The 21,018-nt window shown below is 40.0% G+C and overlaps 1 protein-coding gene across 1 annotated transcript; it reads right to left on the bottom strand.

Annotated features, from left to right (window-relative positions):
* Positions 1-7,960: 7,960 nt before the first annotated feature.
* Positions 7,961-8,733, bottom strand: LOC140175585 (uncharacterized). Its single transcript, XM_072204100.1, has 2 exons — positions 8,416-8,733; positions 7,961-8,311 (listed from the first exon to the last, which is right to left on the bottom strand). The coding sequence occupies exons 1-2, from the start codon at positions 8,731-8,733 to the stop codon at positions 7,961-7,963; spliced, it is 669 nt and encodes a 222-aa protein (XP_072060201.1).
* Positions 8,734-21,018: the final 12,285 nt, after the last annotated feature.

Here is a 21,018-nt window from a genome sequence, read left to right as displayed (position 1 = left end):
CCAATTCATTGTCAACAATCACCATATGCACCACTCTTCCTTCCCTCTCAACTAACTCATCCGCAATACACCAGAAACCTAAACCTCCGTTTGCTAACTTTTCAAAGGAAAACCCAACTTAAACCTCTAGGACCATTCACATATTTCAATGCTCTAAAATAAGCCCAAGAGTCTTAAAATGGTGTTATAGAAGCTTAAAACTTTGTTGAAAAGGTAGAATAGTTGAAAACAAAATAAAATTTGAGAAACAGGGCGTGTGCTTCCGCACAGGGGTGTGCGTTCGCACAGGGGTGTGCGAACGCACAGTGATTTTGAAAGTGTGCGTACGCACAGGTACTAAAATTTATAAAGTTTGTTCACTCGCACAAGCTGTGCGAGCACCCCTAACAGACGTCAATTCCCGACTTATGCATGTGCACAGGGCTGTGCGTCCGCACAGGTCGTAATTCTCTATTGATGTGCGTGCGCACAACCTATGATAGCGCTGCTACCAGAGCCCTTTCCCCTGCCTGTGCGTATGCACAGGTCTGTGCGTCCGCACAGAATAACATTTTAGCAGGATTGTGCGTGCGCACAAGGCTGTGCGTCCGCACGTATCAGAAAATCCTAAAATTTTGCAACTCTGCAGAATTTCAGATTTCAACACCAATCTTTGAATGATCATAACTTCCTCTACAGAAATCCAAATCTTACAAAATTTATATCGAATCGAAGGGTTTTCAATAATTTTTATTTCTAAACCAAGTTCAACAAATTTAAAAACCGAGGTAAAAGTTATGATCAGACAAAGTTCACCAAAGATCCTTTTTCACCCAAAATTTCAAATCCTCAAATTTAACCATCTCTCAATTTAAAACCAGACCAAACCACGTCCAACCATCATAAACCACTACTACATACAACATCTTACTATTTCATATCATCCTCATCAATTTCACACCTAAGTTACTAAGCCATTACATCATATCTCACTACCAATCTAAAATTTCCAATTCAATCATAAATTCACACTCATAATCATTTTCAACCAACAACAACCTCAACAATCAAAACAAATCTCAACATTCATCATCAACCTTCATAATCACTAAAATACCAACAATCATCATCAATTCATATAATCATTATCATTATTATTCCAATTCCTTCTACACAACACCACAACCACATTAATATCCATCATTATTCGTCCACAATAACAACAACACTCCTCAAAAACAATAATTCACACATTCATCAATAATCAATATTTTTAACAACATCAAAAATAATTCTCATCCATATTCATCACACATCATGCTCCAACACATATATTTCTCTCAATCTCATCCCCAAACATATATCACAAACATCAACATATTCAATCCTATCTTAGGGTCAACTAGCTTAAGTATCCAAAAACAATACATATTACATAAAGAAAACCGAAACCATACCTTGGCCGATTTTCAAACGCACCAAACACCAAAACGAAGCCACCAAGCTTGATCCAAAGCCTCAACCAACTTCAACCAACACCAAAGCTCAAACTAACAACACATATATCACCAAAATCAAAACCTTGATACACAAAATAACTAAACACAATGATTTAGTGAAACCTTACCTTATCGAAAGAAATACATTTTCCAACTCAGAAAAATCCACTGAAACCAAATTTCTCATTTATATTTTTAAATTAAAACTTATAAATTTTGAATCTATTTCGGACACTAAAATTACTTTATTAAAACGGTTTTACGTGAAAACGCAGGTTCTTACACGTGACACATCTGCTATCTGTTGTCATGTCTGCAAAGAAAATACCAATTAACACTATTCAGCATATATACAATACAAATTCTTCAACATTTATATTATTTCAAAAAAAATTGACATAACCTTCACTAAAATTGGATGTATATTCATCTTTATAGTTCCCACAAATCTAACCAACCTCAATCTACAATATCAGTCAAAATTCAATTAAAACAAAGCAGTTCAAACAAATTCAAATTCAAGAAACATAACTGCATGTTGAACTAATTTTTATAAATTCTCTAACTGATTCTAAATTATCACCTAATTCAAGCACCAAGGAACTTGAAAACAAAATTAAAGCACCAAAAAATAATTTTCAAGTTAAAGATTAAGAATAAATTAAATAAATAATAATAAAAAAATATATAACGAAAACTTCACTAAGCAACCTGAATAATCAACACAAATTTTATTTTATGATAACAAGTAAACTTAAACCATAAACAAGTCAAAACAAATTCAAATTCAAATTCAAGAAACACAACAGTATGTTAAACTAATTTTTATAAATTCTCTAACTGATTCTAAATTATCACTTAATTGAAGCATCAAGAAACTTGAAAAGGAAATTAAAGTATCAAGAGAAATTTTCAAGTTAAAGATTAAGAACATATTAAATCAACAATAATAAAAAATATATAATGAAAACTTCACTAAGCAACCTAAATAATCAACACAGAAATAACAAGTAAGCTCATACCGTCATCCTATACAAACGAATTCAAATTTAAATTCAAGAAACACAACAACAGAACTAATTTTTGTAAATTCTCTAACTGATTCTAAATTATCACTTAACTAAAGCAACAAAAAACCTAAAAAAAATTAAAGCACTAAGAAATAATTTTCAAGTTAAAGATTAAGAATAAATTAAATCAACAATAATAAAAATATATATATAATAAAAATTTCACTAAGCAACCTGAATAGTCTACACAAATCAATAATAATCAACACAAATCCTATTTTATAATCACAAGTAAGGACAGACCAAAATTCTATTATAGAAGTTCAGAAGCAATACCGGAAATGAGCTTTAATAGGGGAAGGGAACGGCTGAGCAGGAGCTTCTAACCTTCCTCCTACGCCAGCGCCGAGAAGAAGAGTAGCGAGGGAAGAAGAAGAGCAGAAGCGATGGCAGAAGCGTTTTCAACAATAGCGGTAATAAAACCGTGAGAAGGTGCCATTAGAGGGGGTTGCTGAGGAGGACAACAGCTGCCGGAGAGGTGTTGACAAAGAGGAGAAATGAGAGTGTTAGAGAGAGACGAGGAGGTAAGAGGTTAGAGAGAGAGAAGAGAGAGAGAGAGAGAGAGAGAGAGAGAGAGAGAGAGAGAAAGAGAGATTCAAAATGAAGGGGAAGAGAGTTCACGGTTCAAATTTTGGGATATGAGTTAATTATTTGTATTTTATTTCTTTACTCTCACGACATTCACTTTTCCTATTGAGAACATGCGAGGATGACGTTCTCACTCCCTACAAATCTTTTGCTTCAGCGACAGGTTCAGGAAACCCTTGACAAGGAGCCACGACCGGTTCACAGAGTTTTATATATATGTATTTTGTATTTTCTGGATTTTAATTTAATATTAGATTTTACTTTTTCCTCGTCATTTATTGCTTGTTCTGAAAATTTTCAAAGGGATATGACTTGTATTTGAGAATCCTGAGATAAGTCTATGTATATAATGTTATGTGTATATATGTATCTTTGTGATTAAGAATAAACCTTTCATTTTCATAATTAAAGTTTCCATTCGTACTCGCAAAGACTCGATATTAAATAAAAATAGTATAAAATTAAAAAGGTTTAGAAGTAAGTGACACCTGAACTTTTAGTGTGATCATGAGGTGCTAAAAGTTAGGATGTTACATTATGGTATCAGAGCAGTTCATTCCTATTAGAGCCTTGGGAATGGACTGATTATGATTCACTGCATACTCTGAGTGTTTGTCATGCAATAGGACTTGTCCTAATGACAAAAGCTTAGATTTTATATGCATGACTGTCTGCTGATTAACGCTGTTAGCTTACCATTGCATACCTCTTGGTGTTAAGTCTGGCCAACTTAATACTAATAATATATGTATAAAAACACTAATGGGTTATCATGGACGAAATAGAAGTAATAGGTAATGCTAATCACGGGGTTTGGGAACATTAAAAGTTAAGTTCTAGGGGAACGTATAATTCTTATTCGTGCTAATATAGTTTGAAGTCATCTCTTCCTTGACGGCTTGTAGTGAAATTCTTTGTTTCGAACTTCTTTCCTGAGATGTGTTTTGAATAACTCCCAACTATATCTTGTGAATCATAAGATATGATTTCTTTCACATTTGAAAAAAAAACTGAACGTGCCAAACCTTTCTGTTTCTTTTCTTTCATATTTTTTAAAGTGAAGTTGATGCAAATCTTTTCTATCTTATATCAATTTTCGAAGACCAAAATTTTTATAAGTGGGGTAGGATGTAAGACCCCGGATTTTTGAAAATTAAATAATAAGTTATTTTACGATTTATTCTATTTAATCAAGATTATATTTTCGAAGATTTTTACATATTGTTCGTTACCTGGTTATCTCGGGTTGTCGGTGGGTGATGAGCTAGTGAGGGAGAAATCTCGAACGGGTGCAGAGCGAGGGAAGCTGCGTGTGCTGGTGACATCGGAGGCTGAGTGAAGGAGGGGGTGGCCACCTGTAAGGACACTCCGACGCTCAAGTCAGAGTCCGTACTGAGAGGTGGCAGAATTAAGTAAGGATGTGATGTACCTTGGGGGGAGAGCTATCATCTCCCCTTATATACTGTGTTGGGTGGGCTTATCAATAATTAGGCCCATTGATGATGCGAGATATCACTTTCCACGTGAGCGGGCCGTCCCGTACTTCGGGTCGGGACGTCGGGTACCGACCCTGAGGGCATCAACCCGAGTGGTAGCGCGTTTTGGATGGCAAGTCGGTCGGGCCCTGGGTCGGGTGTTTGAGGCCGACCCAGGGAGCCTTTTGGTTGGTGTTTCGGGTCTGGGTGGGATGGTGCCCCGACCCGGCAATTTTTTGCGCTGGACTTTGGTAGTCTGTAACAGTGCCCCCAACGCGCCAGCCTCAAGGTCTAGAGCTCGTGGTTGGGCGTGTTTGTCTTGTTTGGCAAGGCAGCGGGCTTTTCTTCTTTTTCGGGAACTCATTGGTGGCGTTTCGTGTCCCTCACGCGTGTTCGCTTCGATCTTTGCGCTGCTTTCTTGGTTTTGGTGCTGGGCATTAATTGCCCATCTTTTCATTGATTTAAAATTTTGGGTGAATTGGCAAATATGCCCCTGCCCTTTGGCGCTCTTCCTCGGCGGTTATATTTTTCTCCCTTTACTTTTATTTCGTAACCTCCTCTTCCCTTTACTTTTCCTTTCCTTCATCCTCTCATTCTTCCGTCTCGCTGCTGCTTCTACTGCTTCTGCTTCTTGCTGCTACTCCAAGCATTCTTGCTTCCTGCCGTTGCTTTTTACTTCTTGCAGATTCTGCCTCTTCTGGTAAGCTTTCCTAGCTTTTATCCCCTTTTAGGTTGCTTATTTTTAGTTTTTGTGTATTTTGGCTTGTGTTCCTGGGTTTCTTTTCTTTGCTTTTCTTTCCTGGGTTTCTTTGTTTTGCTTTCCTTTCCTAGAGGGGGTGCCACTGGGATTTTCTATGGATTTATTTTTAAGTTCTGGGTCTAGTGTTGAGTTACTTCGAACAGAATGATTTGAGAAAGTTTAGTTTGTTTTTGCTTTTCGTGGGCTCCCGACCTCCCGTTCTGACTGAGTGGTGCCCCCACTGTAGGTATGGATGAGCGTTCCATTCTCCCGAATCAGGCTCAGCGACCGCTAGCCGATTTTGTTGACCATTATACTTGGGTGTCTTCCGATGTGAGGGACACCCCTTCCCAAGTTACGAAGGAGGGTTTCCAAAATTTGCGCCAGGTGGGTCTGTTGTGTGCGGGTGGTCCCGAGGAGGCACTCTACCAAGCTTATGTTCCTGCTGGTAGGGAGCGCGTTTGCCAGAAAAATTTGGCAGCCCCCCGAGTTGTCAATTGGATGTGGGTTTATGAACCCATGTTTACGACTTTGGGGGTTCGCCTATCCTTCTCCCCCTTCGTCATGGGTTTGCTAAACCGCTGTGATGTCACCCCGTCGCAATTACATCCGAACAGCTGGGCTGCCATTCGCTGCTTCAAGATGGTTTGCGAGTATCTGGAGCTGTCGGTTTCTGTAAATGTCTTTCTCTACCTCTTTCTTCTCACAAATCCCTCTCGTCAGAAGGCAAAAAAGGGATATATGTCTTTCAGGGCCCAACAAGGTCGTCAAATCTTCGGCCAATTTGAGGATTCGTTTCATGGTTTCAAGTCTATTTTTTTTCAAGGTCAGGCCCATTGAAGGTCACCAGCTCTTCTAGTTAATTACCGAGGGAGAGAGGCGGATCCCGACCTATTGGAGTTTTGGAGTGGGGTCCGACTATTTAATAAAAGTTTCTTATGATTGGTTGAGTTTAGAGGATCGTAATATTGCCGATATTTTGTTGGCAATTTTTTGGGAGAGAAATCTTAACCCTCGCATGGTTATGGGGGATCGGGAGGCAGGTCGGTCGTATGTCGGTAGGTTCCTTTTCCTTTGAGCTTTCATATTTCTTGCTTTCTCTATTGTTGACGTCTTTTCCTTTTCCTTTTTTTGCAGTTTCCATGGCTGGTGGGAAGAAGACTCTGGCTGACTTGATGAGTCTTATCAAGGGGAATGAAGAGGGTGAGGATGACTCCCCGGTGACCCCTGTATTGAGTCAGGAGCACGGGGAAGCTGGGGAGGCTAGTGGTCAGGCGGACGGGGCCGATCAGGCTCTCCCAGAGAAAGTTGTTCCTCCTGAGAAGGTTGCTGGGTCCGATGCTGTGGGGATGGAAACTTTGGAAGAGGATTTTGGTTTTGGTGATGATGAGCTGAGGGTTGTGGGTAATCCTAAAAAAAGGAAGCGAGATACCGGGAAAGCGCTCTCGGTTATGGAGAAAAACTTCGATACTAGGGGTTTCATTGAGTCCCAGTTGTTACCTGGCACCGAGGAGTTTTTTCCATGAGGCCGACCTTTCCGGGCAGGCCCGATGAATCTACCGTAGTCTTCTCCGAGCTGCTACTATCGCCAAGAAGGTGGAACCTGTCTTGGGCAACTATCATGCTATGGAGGTAAAACTTCGGAACTTCCAAAAGGATCTGACGGACTCACAATCTCGGGAGGAGTCTCTGAAGATGAAGTTGACCGAGAAGGAGAAGAAGGCTGAGGAGGATGCCAAAGAGATTAACAGGCTGGTGGATCGGGATATGGCCTTTATGAAAGATCTGAACACCTCCCGTGGTGAGACTGCTGAGATGAAGAAGAGGATCGAGGAGTTGGAAGAGAAGCTAAAGTTTGCGGAGAGCTCGGCAGAGGCTGCTTCTTGAGAGATGGCTGCCCTAAAGAAAAGGAACAAGGAGCTTGCCACGGGGGTTCGTGAGGCCGTTAAACTAACTGAAGAGGGGATAAAGCTACAGGTGGCAGTGCTGGCTCCCGATCTTGACCTTTCTCAAGTTGGTGCGATGAAGACGGTGGAGGGCGGGAAGATTGTTGGATACTTCCCGAACTCTTTTGCTTTTATTTTGTAACTTGTTTATTCTGGGGCCTATTATGAGGCGCCCTTTGGTTGTACCGAACACCTTCTTCTTTTGCTTTATGTTGTCGTATTGGTTATTGCTGGTTTAATTCGGGCCATCGTGGCCTTGCTTTTACTTTTTGTTTGCTCGGACCGTCGCGGCCTTTTGTTTTATCGTTTATCGTGGTATTGATTGCTTGAGCCGATTTGTTTTCCTTTGGTCCCTTATGGTTTCCGGGGTGATCAGTCCCGGGCTTCCGTTGGGTCGACCGTTCGTCCTTTTCGTTATGCTTTTTATTTTGATTTGAGACTTGCAAAAAGTTAGCTTTAGACAAGGAAATAATGTAATGCGTAATCAAGTAAAAAAGATAATAGATACGATTTGTATGAGACATAAAAGGAGAAAGTAAAGCGGAACATAGGAGGGGGGTTGAGGTCGTGCGGTCGCCCCTTCTTACGAGTAGAATTTCCTGAGGTTTGCCATGTTCCATATTCTCGGCACTTCGTTTCCATCCAGCTTTTCCAGCTTGTAGCCTCATTTGCCGAGGACTTCTCTTACTCTGTAAGGTCCTTCCCAGTTTGTGGCTAGCTTGCCCTCTCCTAGGGTTGGCGGTCCTATGTCGTTACGCTGTAAGACCAAGTCGCCTTCTACTAAGCTTCTTTTCAACACCTTGCTGTTGTATCTGAGGGCTATTCTTTGTTTTATTGCCGCTTTCGTTAGGTGATCCATCTGCCTCGTTTCGTTGGCCAGGTCTTTTTCGATCGGCTCACTCCCTCCTCCGAGGAGTAACCTCGGGCTTGGTTCCCCGACTTCGACTGGGATGACCGCGTCGACCCCGTAGGTGAGTTGGTAGGGGGTTTCGCCGATAGATGATTGGGGGTGGTTCTGTACGACCACAAGATTGAGGCAAGTTTGTCTGCCCATAAGCCTTTCTTTCCTTCGAGTCACTTCTTTAGCCCTTTTAGGATGATTTTGTTGGCCGCTTTAACCTGGCCGTTGGTCTGGGGGTGTTCTACTGAGAAGAACTTTTGTTTAATCCTTAGCCCTTCTAGGAACCCTTTGAACTTCTTGTCAGTGAATTGTGTCCTATTGTCTGACATGACGGCTTTCGGGATCCTGAACCTTGTAACCACTTGCTTCCACATGAACTTTTGGCAATTTGCTGCGGATATGCTGGCTAGGGATTCTGCTTCTACCCACTTGGTGTAATAGTCTACGGTCACTATCAGGTACTTTACTTGCCCTGGCCCTGGTGGGAATGGCCCCAAGAGGTCGACTCCCCATTGGGAGAAAGGTTGGGGAGCCATCATTAAATTGAGCTCTTCAGGAGGTGCTTTGTGGAAGCTGGCATTTTCTTGACATTTTTTTACATTTTTTCACAAATTTTCGGGCATCCAACATCATTGTGGGCTAGTAGTATCCTACCCGGATGATTTTTCTTGCTAAAGATCTTCTCCCGATGTGGTGACCACAACACCCTTCGTGTACTTCCCTATGGACGTAGTCCGTCTGGTTGGGGCGCAGGCACTTGAGTAGGGGCTGGTGGAGCCCTTGCTTGTACAGCTGCCCCTATATGATTGTGTATTTGGGAGCTTCCCTTTTAATAGCTTGTGCTTCTTTTTCGTTAGAGGGTGTTTCTGCATGCTCCAAATATCGGGAGATGGGGTCTATCCATGAGGGGGGTTTGGCGCTGAGCTGCATACATGATGATTGCAGGTTCCGTTGCCAATCCTTGGATCAAGGATCTGTTCCCCGTGCCGGGTTTGGTGCTTGCGAGCTTGGAAAGGAGGTCGGATCGGGCATTTCTTTCTCTGGGAACGTGCTGAATTGTGACTTCTTCAAAGCTTTTGCATAGCTCTCTTACTTTTTTCAAGTATTTTTGTAGCAGCACATCCCTGGCTTGGTAGCTGCCGTTTACTTGGGAGGTGACAACTTGGGAGTCGCTGCTGACTTCCACCCTTGATGCTCTGACTTCTTTGGCTAGCATTACTCCCCCTATCAAGGCTTCATACTTGGCCTGGTTGTTTGAGAATGAGAATTCGAACTTGATGGATTGTTTGAAGGCTCTCTTGCCGAGTTTTCAAGGATAATTCTGGCCCCTCCGAATGTTTGGTTGGATGCTCCGTCAACGTGGAGCCTCCACCGTGTGTTCGATAGGTCAGGAGTTTCTCCTGTGACCTCTACGAGGAAGTCTGCCATGGCTTGGGCTTTGATTGCTTGCCTTAGTTCATATTGCAAAACATATTGGGATAGTTCCACTACCCATGCCATCATTCTTCCTGCCAGGTCGGGTTTTTGGAGGACTTGTCGGATGACTTGGTCGGCTCTCAGGATGATTGTATGCCCTTGGAAGTATTGTTTTAGCCTTCTTGATGAAATTAGTAGGGCGTGGGCTAGCTTTTTCAATTTGGTGTACCTCGTCTCTGCCCCTTGAAGTATTTTGCTGATGAAGTATATTGGGCGTTGGGTCTTGTCCTCCTCCCTGACTTGGACTGCCGCCATTGCTTGCGTGGTCACGGCTAATTACAAGTATAGGGCCTCGCCTTCTCTGGGCCTGCTGAGTACGGGAGGTTCCGAGAGTATCCTCTTAAAATAGTTGAATGCCTCTTCACACTCCTGGGTCCACTCAAAGGTGATTTCTTTCTTCATTAAGTTGAAGAATGGGATGGCCCTTTCAGCTGAGGCTCCGAGGAACTGAGACAGAGCCGTGAGCTTCCCGGTGAGCCATTGTACATCTTTGATGCACCCAGGTCTTGTCATTTTGAGAATGGCTTTGCATTTGTCTGGATTGGCTTCTACCCCTCTTTATGTTATCATGAACCCTAGAAATTTTCCTGCTTCCATGGTGAATGTGCATTTAAGTGGGTTGAGCCTCATTTTGAATTTTTTCAGTGCCTCGAAGACGGCCTGGAGGTCGCTTATCAACTTGTTCGGCTATGCTATTTTTACTAAGATGTCGTCAACATATACCTCTACCATTTTGCCGATGAGGTCGTGGAAGAGTCTGCTCATTAGCCTTTGGTAGGTGGCCCCTGCATTCTTCAGTCCGAAGGGCATTACCTTGTAGCAATAGATGCCCCTGGTGTTATGAAGGCTGTCTTGTCTTCGTTGGGTCGGTGCATCGGGATTTGGTTGTAGCCGGAATAGGCATTCATGAAACTGAGGAAATGATATCCTATTGCCGAGTCCACTAGGGTGTCAATGTTGGGGAGGGGAAAAGAGTCTTTTGGGCATGCCTTGTTCAGGTCGGAGTAATCAACGCACATCCTCCATTTCCCACTGGCCTTCTTGACTAAGACAACATTGGATAGCCATGTTGAGTACTCGAGTTCTTTGATGAACCCTGCTTCTAGCAGTCCTGCTGTTTGTTTGGCGACTTTTTCAGCTCTTTCTTGTGACATCTTTCTTTGCCGCTGGGCGACTGGTTTGGCCTCAGACTTTATTGCTAACCGGTGAGACAAGACCTCGGGATCCAACCCTGGCATGTCTGATGGGGTCCATGTGAAGAGGTTGCTGTTTGCCCTAACAATTTCTATGAGGCGGCCCTTGAGCTCATGGGGTAGGTTCCTATTAATGAAGCTAAATTGGTCTGCCGACTTCCCTATCTGGAACTTTTCCATGTCCCCTTCTGGTTCAGGCCTTGGTTTGTCCTCCATCCTGACGTCTAGATCTGCTAGAAAAATGCCAGCTGCCTTTTTAGACTCTTTTCTTAAGGAGAGACTGGCGCTGTCGTAGGCGACTGCCATTTCTAGGTCTCCTCTTATGGAACCGACCGTTCCTATGTCTGTTATGAACTTCATTGTTAGGAACTTGGTGTATATTACAGCTGAGAATTCATTGATAGTTTTCCTCCCTAGGATGATGTTATAGGCAGTAGAGTCTCTAAGGACTACGAAATCCGCCATATCCGATTTCCTAGTGTCACCAGTTCCTAGACTGATTGGGAGGGAAATCGTCCCGTTGGGTTTGATGTAGTTGTCACCTAGTCCCACGACTCCATGTTGGTGGTTTTTGAGGTCAGATTCCTTGAGTCCCATAACGTCGAACACGTTTCTGAACAAGATATTAGAGTCGGCTCCTGTGTCGACGAGGATGTGCCTGACTAATCCTGTGCCGACCATTGCTGTAACTACCATGGGGGTTTTCGGGAAGGTCGTTGAACCATTTATCTTCTGGACCGAAAGAGATTGTAGGGTGCCTTTTGCTGGTGGCAGGGCCATCCGTCGAAATGGAGAGTACCCGGGTGTCCTTTCTTACTGCCAACTTGGATTTGGGGGGGCTGTCTCGTCCGACCACAATGTTAACCACGAAAGTTGGGGGGTTGCCGGCATCTCCTTAGGGTTCTTGCCTTGGCTTGACAGTTCAACTCTGTCCTTCCTCGTAGCATTCCCTTTCCCGCTTCCTCGGCTCTCTGATGAGCCGAAAAAATTTGCTCAGCTTTCCTTCTCTGATGGTTTGTTCCAAGGCATCTTTGAGGTCGAAGCAGTCTTGGGTCTTGTGCCCAAACCCCTTGTGATAATCGCAATAAAGGCTCTTGTTGCCTCCCATTCTCTCTTTCAGTGGTCTAGGCCTTGACAGGATCCCTTGTCTGTAATTTGCTAGTAAACTTCTACTATGGGCGCCGTAAGTGGCGTGTAGTTCGTGAACCTTCCTACCCGTGGGTGCTTGGGTGGTTTGTTTAGGTTGCTGTCTCTGAGAGCTTCTTTGTACCTGTCGGTTTGGGGGGCCTGTCGGGTTGATGAGCTAGGGAGCTGCCGTTTGTTGGCTGCTACAACCTGACTGACTTCTTCATCGTTGATGTATTCCTTGGCGACACTTTGAATTTCCTGCATGGCCACACGGGCTTGGTTGTGAGGTTCTTCCTAAAGTCTTCATTTAGTAGGTCATTCGTTAGGCATAGGCTAGCAACTGAGTCTGTGAGGTCGTCGATCTCCAAGCACTCGTCGTTGAACCTATCTAGAAATTTCTTAGTCGGCTCCCCAGGTTTTTGGGTGACCCCCAGCAAGTTGATTGGGTGTTTTGCTTTGGCTATGCATGTCGTGAACTGGGCTAGGAACTTTTGGAATATGTCTGTGAAGGTTGTGATGGACCCTTGTGGGAGTGTGTTAAACCATCGGATCGCTGGTCCGGCCAGCGTTACGAGAAATGCCCGGCATCTAACCGCGTCGCCTACCCCTTCCAAATTCATCCTTGCTTTGAAGGCTGTGACATGCTCCTGGGGTCCTTGGTCCCATCATACCTCATGTCTGTCGGTTTGTCGAAGTTTCTCAGAAGCCGGACCTTGAGGATTGACGGGTGAAAGGGGGTCGCTCCCATGATGACGGGGTCTTCCTGTCTCCTGGCCTCCTCTTTCTGGAAACCCCAACGGTTTTCTTACCTGCTTCGAGTGGGTCTAGATGTTGCTTGTGTGTGCGCCTCCTCGTGCCTCGTCAAGCTTCTACCCTGGCTGTCTTGTGCGCGAGAGGGGGAGCGGGTGTGGGCATGGGGCCGGCTTGCACCGCCGTGTGAGTGGCCAGCATTTTCATGGGACTGGCCCCTCATCGCCAACTCCCGCTCGAGGTTTTGTACTCTGTGTCTGAGTTCCTACATGATCTTGGCGCTGTCAACTCCGGTTCTCCCGAAGGGGTGCCTTTCAGGGGTTCGGGCATACATTTGATTGGGTTGAACAGATAGTCTCGGGTGTTCGGCAGCGCGGGCTGTCGAGCTCGCTCTGCTCAGACGGGCCCCACCTCCTTTGCGGAGCTCTTCTGAAGTGGTGGGTCGCTCCATGTCTGCACCAGGATCCCCACAGACGACACCAATGTTCGTTACCTGGTTATCTCGGGTTGTCGGTGGATGATGAGCTAGTGAGGGGGAAATTCCAAACGGGTGTGGAGCGAGGGAAGCTGCGTGTGCTGGTGATGTCGGAGGCTGAGTGAAGCGAGGGGTGGCAACCTGCAAGGACACTCCGACGTTCAAGTCAGAGTCCGTACTGGGGGTGGAAGAATTAGGTAAGGATGTGACATACCTTGCGGGGAGAGTTGTCCTCTTCCTTATATACTGTGTTGGGTGGGCTTATCAATGGTTAGGCCCATTGATGATGCGAGATATCGCTTTCCAAGTGAGCGGGTCATCCCATACTCTGGGTCGGGACGTCGGGTACCGACCCTGAGGGCATCGACCCGAGTGGTAGCGCGTTTTGGATGGCAAGTCGGTTGGACCCCGGGTTGGGTGTTTGAGGCCGACCGAGGGAGCCTTTTGGCTGTTGTTACGGGTCTGGGTGGGATGGTGCCCCGACCCGGTGATTTATTGGGCTGGACTTTGGTAGTCCGTAACACATATAAATCGAGTAATTTCTTAATTATAATTTGAAGTTCTAATAATTGAGAAATAATAAAAATTTTATATACTATATTTTGAATATTTAGTTTCGAACCTTATTTTATAAACAAATAAAAATTTATTTATTTATTTATCTTTAATTTTAAATTAGAAGTATTTAATTAAAATAATTTGTAATTCGAAAAATAAGTAGTATTCTTAAAATTAATTATATTGGATTAAATCTGATTTTAAATTAAAATACTATTCAAACCCTAAATTCCCAATTTTAAACCCTAATTTAAAAAAAAACCTTAACTCCCTCACCCTAACAGCTGCCACCATCCTCTTCGTGCTCACACACGTATCCTCACATCTGTTCACTCCTCAGTGAGCCACCTTGCCACTCACTCACCACTGCCACTCAACCCATCCCTCACCCAACGCATATACACATATATACAATCACACCACTCACAAACACAAACACAACCACAAGCGGCGCTCACACATGCACAGAGAAGAGGATCACGCAGGGAGGGACGGAGACCTCGCCGCGCCACTCAGTTCATTGTTCTGCTACCACCGATCTGTCTTGAAGCCACCACTGCCAAGCCATCATCGATGCAAGGAATCGCGAGAGAGAGAGAGAGAGAGAGAGAGAGAGAGAGAGAGGAGTCGAGGGAGAAGAGATCGCACAGAGGAGGGAAGCGTTGCTGCCTTAGCCGCCGCCATGGGTTCGCTGTAGCCGTGGAAGACGCTGGAAGGACAGAGAGCCAGAGGAGAAAGAGAGCAAATGAGATCTGAGTAAAGAGAGTGAGAGACGCGATGGAGGGATGAATGAGGAGTTGTCGTTGCTGTTGAACCGCCGTGGAGCCCTATCGCTGTCAGATTCATCTCCGTTCCTGCTGCCATGGCCATCGCTCCTCAAGGTGCTGCCGTGGTGGGGGCTATGCCCTAGTCGCCAGAAAACCACCACTACTCCTTCTGCCCTGCCCCTGTTTCGTTAGGGTTTGCTGTTTTTCTTGGTGGACTGAACTTGTTTTGCCTCCTTCACCATCATAATTAGTTTTAGTTTCACCTAATATCTATTTCATGTTAATTTTAATTTGTCAGAATAAACTTTTATTGTTTGGTGTTGATGTTGCTGCTGTTACTACTGCTAGTTCTAATGCCATTGCCGCTGTTGCTGTTAATTTGGAATAAGTGAATTTGTCACGTTTGATTCTTGAGTTTGGTTAAACGAGGTAGGAGTTTTATTTTGAAATTAACTGTTTTAAATTATGAATGCCATGGAAGTCTAGTGGGTATTTGTAAATAATTTATGATTGTTTGGAATGACTGAATGATGAGTTTGAGTTGTATTTGTGACTAAATTTGATTAATATGTGTTTGATTTCTTGATTGTTTAGGAATGTTGAAAATTCTTATTATTAGCTGGTTATAATGAATATTTGTTGAGTTATGGTTGTGAATGGTGATAGATTTAGTATTGCTTGTTGAATTAAAAATATGAATTGAGTTTGAATTGAGGTTGTGATTGATGTTGGAAACTCTGGTTATGTTAATGTCTTGGTTAGGTTGTTGATTTGAGAAAATATAAAAGTAAGGGAGCCCGTAAGGGTGGTGAAGACGAATTTTAAGAGGAGGTTATGTCCGAGTTCTTATAAAAACATATGAAAAAGTGATCTTATCTTGGAAATTCGATTTATAAGCTTATTTTGAGACATGATTTTATATTGGAAAATATTTGATTTACATATTTACTCATATTAAGAAAAGGGCTTTGTATTGGAAATTTTTTTTATTGGTAATGAATTGAGAATCGGAAAAGATTTTGACATTGGAACTGGTTAGATTTCAGATTTATAAATGTTTTGGATATTGGACTTGATTTGTTGATTTGTTGGAAGTGATCTTTGAGAATTGAAAATGGGTTTATAGTATTGGATTTGATTCGTTTGAACTATCAAGAATAATTTCTGAGAATTGAAATGGTTCGGTTGGAACCCTTGAAGGATAGCAAAGCCCGAATTTTAGAGAAAATGCTGCAGAATTTTTTATAAAACTTCGAGGATTTGCTTAAAGTGTTATTCAAAAGAGAATTTGATTTAAAAATCATTCTATTTGGCTTTCAGTTTATCAGGAAAAGTGTTATGTTTTAATTTTATCCTATTGAGAAAAGATTCTTAATTTAAGTAATAATTTGAGTTCGATTTATTAAGAAAAGAAATTTTTATTAAACGATAAATAAGTTTGGCTATCTAGAAACTTGAGGCAATGATAAGTGAACAATAATAATAAAGATATGCGGAGGTTTGTATGGTTAAGCGGTGATGTGGAGGTATGTTTAATAATATGGGGATGCGGAAGTATGAGCATATAATCAGTGATGTGGAGGTAAAATAAAAAGAAAGAAAATGAAAAGTCATGAGTGAAATAAGTAATTGAAATAGATTATGATTCATGAAAATGAAATGTGAATGGGCCTTATGCCAAATTACTAATGCAAAAGGGCCCGTCTAACTGATAGTTTGAAATTGCTAATGCGGGAATGTTCGCCTAACTGATAGCACTGTTTCTTACTGTGATACACATTAAGATATTATTATGATGAGGCATAACTGACACGGGTAACCGTGATGCCAGGGTGTCTAACTGACACAGTAAAGAAACCATATTCGGGGTTCGCCCCGAATAACGTCGGGTTGCGGGTAGACAACCAACGCATGAGCTCATGGCCTGCGCTAGAAACAGGCATGCATTATAGTGTTTGTACATTTGCATTTGATTATGTTTAGCTTGTTGTATTTTCTCTGTGATTGTGTTGTTTGCTTGTGTCGTTTGCCTTGGTGATTTGTTTGTGTGCTTAATTGGTTATTTTGTTACGCTGCAAACTTAATAATGCGATTTAAAGAAAGGGACTTAAACGACTTTAAGTAAGGCTTAGGAGAAGTTTTAAGGGTTTAATAAAGAGAACAGTTTTTGGGATACGAGTTAATTATTTGTATTTTATTTCTTTACTCTCACGTCATTCACTTTCCCTATTGAGAACATGCGATGACGACGTTCTCACCCCCATATAGATCTTTTGTTTTAACGACAGGTTCAGGAAACCCTTGACAAGGAGTTATGACCGGTTCACGGAGTTTTATATATATGTATTTCGTATTTTCTGGATTTTGATTTAATATTAGATTTTACTTTTCTCTCGTCATTTATTGTCCTGAAAATTTTCAGAAGGATAGGACTTGTATTTAAGAATCCTGAAATAAGTCTATGTATATAATGTTATGTGAATATATGTCTCTTTGTCATTAAGTGATTAAGAATAAACCTTTCGTTTTCATAATTAACGTTTCCGTTCGTACTCACAAAGGTTCGATATTAAATAAAAATAGTATAAAATAAAAAGGGTTTAGAAGTGCAACAATGAAGTTGGAGATAGGGACGCAAAAATGGCGGTGGAGGTGGCAGAACAAAAGCAGAGAGGAGACAAATAGGCGATGGTGGCAACGCCTAACTAGAAGACGAGGAGCGCGTGGAAAAGCAGAGATAGAAGGAGAAAAAGGAGACAAAGGTGGAGACATGAGGAGGAAGAGGAAGTAAAGACAAAAATAATAGCGGTGGCGTATAGATCGAAAAGATATCAACAATGATAACAGTGACCAACAAGATAAATAGACGATAATGGTAACTATGCTGGTGTTGTTTCTAAAGTTGATTTTTGTTTTGGAAGATTGAATCAGAAAAGGGTAGGTTGAGGGAGAAAAAAAGAATGAGTTTAAGATAAAATTGGAAAATCAAATATTAACTAATAGTTAATTGTTAATAAATTAACAATAATAGTAAAGTTAAATTTATTTCAACGTTAAGAGTAAAAATAAATTAAATTAAATGTTAAGAATATTTTTAAATTTTAAAAATATTAGAGACAATAATAATAATAATAATAATAATAATTGGTATTAGATTAGATTATGGTCCCATCATCATTTTCCAATCTTTTCTCTGATTTTACCCCCATAATATCTTTCTAGGGGGAAGGCGCGGACCACGCGTGTTAATACAAGCTTAGAGCAGTTTAGACACCGAAAAATAAAAAAGTAGTTTAACATCTGCAAGGAACTTAAACTATACATAATTAGTACAACAGGTTTGGTCTGGTTAATGGAATGCCACTTGTGCAAATATCAGCTATGCTATGTCGGATATCAAAAGTTAAGGATAAGTGGCATGTACAAAAATACATATAATTGAGAATAAAAAATGATTATATATCCCTATTCATAATTAAATTTTATAAAAAATTGTTACAACTCATTTATACTTAAAATTATATTTTATAAATAATATAAGCATGCTGAATTTATATTTAAAATCAAAACATAAATAATAGAATAATAATACTGTCGATGTATTTTCATAAAACAATTTGTATCTGAATTTATTATAATTATTATGTATGTTGATGATTTAAATATTATTGAAATTCTTGAAAATATTTCAACAATTATAAAACTCCAAAAGAAGAGTTTAAGACTTAGAAAGACTAAATTTTATCTTAATCTGCAGATCGAACATACAAACAATAAGATCTTTATTCATCAAACAACTTACATAGAAAAGATCTTGAAGAGATTTTATATGGATAAATTACATTCATTAAGTAATCCATTGATCATAAGGTATTTGGATGTGAAAAATGATCAATTTTGTCCTAAAAAAAATGAAGATATACTTAATTCTAAAGTACCATATCTCAATGCTATTGGAGCACTAATGTATCTTATTAATAATACACAACCTGACATATCATTTGCTGTGAATTTACTAGTAATGTATAGTTCCTCTCCAACTAGAAGACATTGGAATGGAATCAAACAGTTTTTTTGATATCTTCATATATAAGACTATTTTATCCATATGAATCCAAGTCATAATTAGTTGGTTATACAGACGCAGGATACTTGTCTGATCATACAAAGAAAGATTTTAAACAAGATGCCTATTCACATATGGTGCTACAGCTATATCATGGAGGTCTACAAAACAGACGATAACAGCAATATCCTCTAATCATACTAAAATACTAGCGATGTATGAAGCAAGTCGCGAGTAGTTTTGGCTTAAGAGTTTAATTCAATATATTCTATCATCATGTGGACTGCTTGATAAGAAAATAGCTCCAACTATTCTATTTGAAGATAATACAACATGCATTGCTCAACTTAAGGGTGGATATATTAAAGGTGATAGAACAAAATATATTTCTTCCAATTTTTTTTTCATTTATGACCTTCAAAATCAAGGAATCATTGATGTCCAACAGATCTGTTTAAGCAATAATCTGACAGATTTATTTATAAAGTCACATTCAAAATCCTATTTTAAAAGATTGGTACATTAGATTAGGATACGTTGATTTTGAAATATATTAAATAATGATGATAAGAGGGTGAGGCTGTACTCTTTTTTATTTAGTCATATTTTTGTCTTTATTGAATTTTTCTTGATAAAATTTTTAATAAAATAGTTCTCGTCACAAAAAATATTATACTATTTTTCTTTCATTAAAATTTATCACATTGAATTTTTTCTTTAATAAAGTTTTAATGATATATATTTCTAATGGACATCTAAGAAAAAGTATCGGAATATCAATGCCCATCAATTAAACACCCACGATTAATTCCTCCAATCAAAACTATTTGAGCGGTTCTTTTAACGGTCGAACTCTGCAAAATTTTTAAAGTTGAACTGAACATTAATAAAATTTGGGAAAAAAGACAAATAAGTCCTTGACTTTTTAAACTTTTGACAAATACATTCCTGACAAAATTTAAATACAAAAAAGTCCCTGACTTTAACAAACGGAGGACAATTTAGTCCTTCTGTCTATTTGCCTCTCATACACCTAACGGAACTGGCTGACATGGATAAAACGGTGTCCAGGTGTCCGTTACGGTGCCACATTGGAAGGGGAAAAAAGTTCGAAGGACAAATAAGTCCTTGACGTCATTTTACAAATAAAGTTCGAAGGACAAATAGGTCCTTGAGAATTTTTTTTTTCAAAATTAATAAACTCATTTCCTAAATTCTCTCATCTACTTCTCTCCATTTTTATATTTCTCTCTACTATTTTTATTCTATATATAATTATATTTTATATTAGTAATTTGACAAATCAAAATATGTCATTCGATATTTTTTTACAATTAAAATATTTTAAATGTAAAATTATACACATTAAATTATTTTAAATTTTCGATAACGAATGTTAAAATTAATTACTAATAAAAAATTAGACTTTTTCATATAAAAATAATAACTAAAAATCTTATTATTTAATTTTTTATCTGCAGACTTTTGTCAACTTACGACTTTTTTGTAAAAGTAGTTTGATTTTATAAATCTTTTGTGTCATGCATAATTTATACTGTTAGAACAAAGTGAACTATAATTTTAAAAAAATATTCTTGTAATGTTATTATGCATAAAAATACTAGTTCTAATATAATACACAAATGCACTCATGCTAACTTAATACATGAATGATGCACAAATGAGCTAATGCTAACTTGATGCATAAATGAACTGATACTAACTAATGCCACTGGTATGATGAAAACTGAACTAATGCAATTTAACAAATTCTAATATAATACACAAATGCACTAAAACTAAACTAATGCAATTTAAGAAAAAGAGTAGAAACATAACAAGCACAATTTCTACAATTTTAATACAAATAATTTAAATTGTAGAATAAAACAAGTTAACTAGATTTCAAAATACAAGCATAATTTTATCAGAAATTATTTTTAATATGGAAAGAAAATTGGTGTTTTGGTTGAATATTGACATTTAAAGTGTATTACAGTATTGTGAAAATTATTCAACACGCCCCCACGTGTTGGCTAAGATGCTGCCACGTGTTCAACACGCCCCCCACGTGTTAGTCAGAATGATGCCACATGTTCACCACGCCCCCACGTGTTGACTTCCCACAAAAAAAATCCACCCATCTATAATTACACCACATTCTCCCATTTTCAACAAAAACACTAATATTTTTTCCATACAAAAAAAATAGCCTAATTTTATAAACTAAATTCTCATAATAGAAGTATAATAGAAGTATAATGAAAAAAAATTCTCAGGACCTATTTGTCCTTCGAACTTTATTTGTAAAATGACGTCAAGGACTTATTTGTCCTTCGAACTTTTTTCCCCTTCCAACGTGGCACCGTAACGGACACTTGTACACCGTTTCAGCCACGTCAGCCAGT

This window comes from Arachis hypogaea, chromosome 10 (genome assembly GCF_003086295.3).
Source record: "Arachis hypogaea cultivar Tifrunner chromosome 10, arahy.Tifrunner.gnm2.J5K5, whole genome shotgun sequence".
In the NCBI taxonomy this organism is placed as follows: domain Eukaryota; kingdom Viridiplantae; phylum Streptophyta; class Magnoliopsida; order Fabales; family Fabaceae; genus Arachis; species Arachis hypogaea.
The sequence above is the reverse complement of the archived record's forward strand: the minus strand, read 5'-3'. Positions and strand labels throughout refer to the sequence as shown.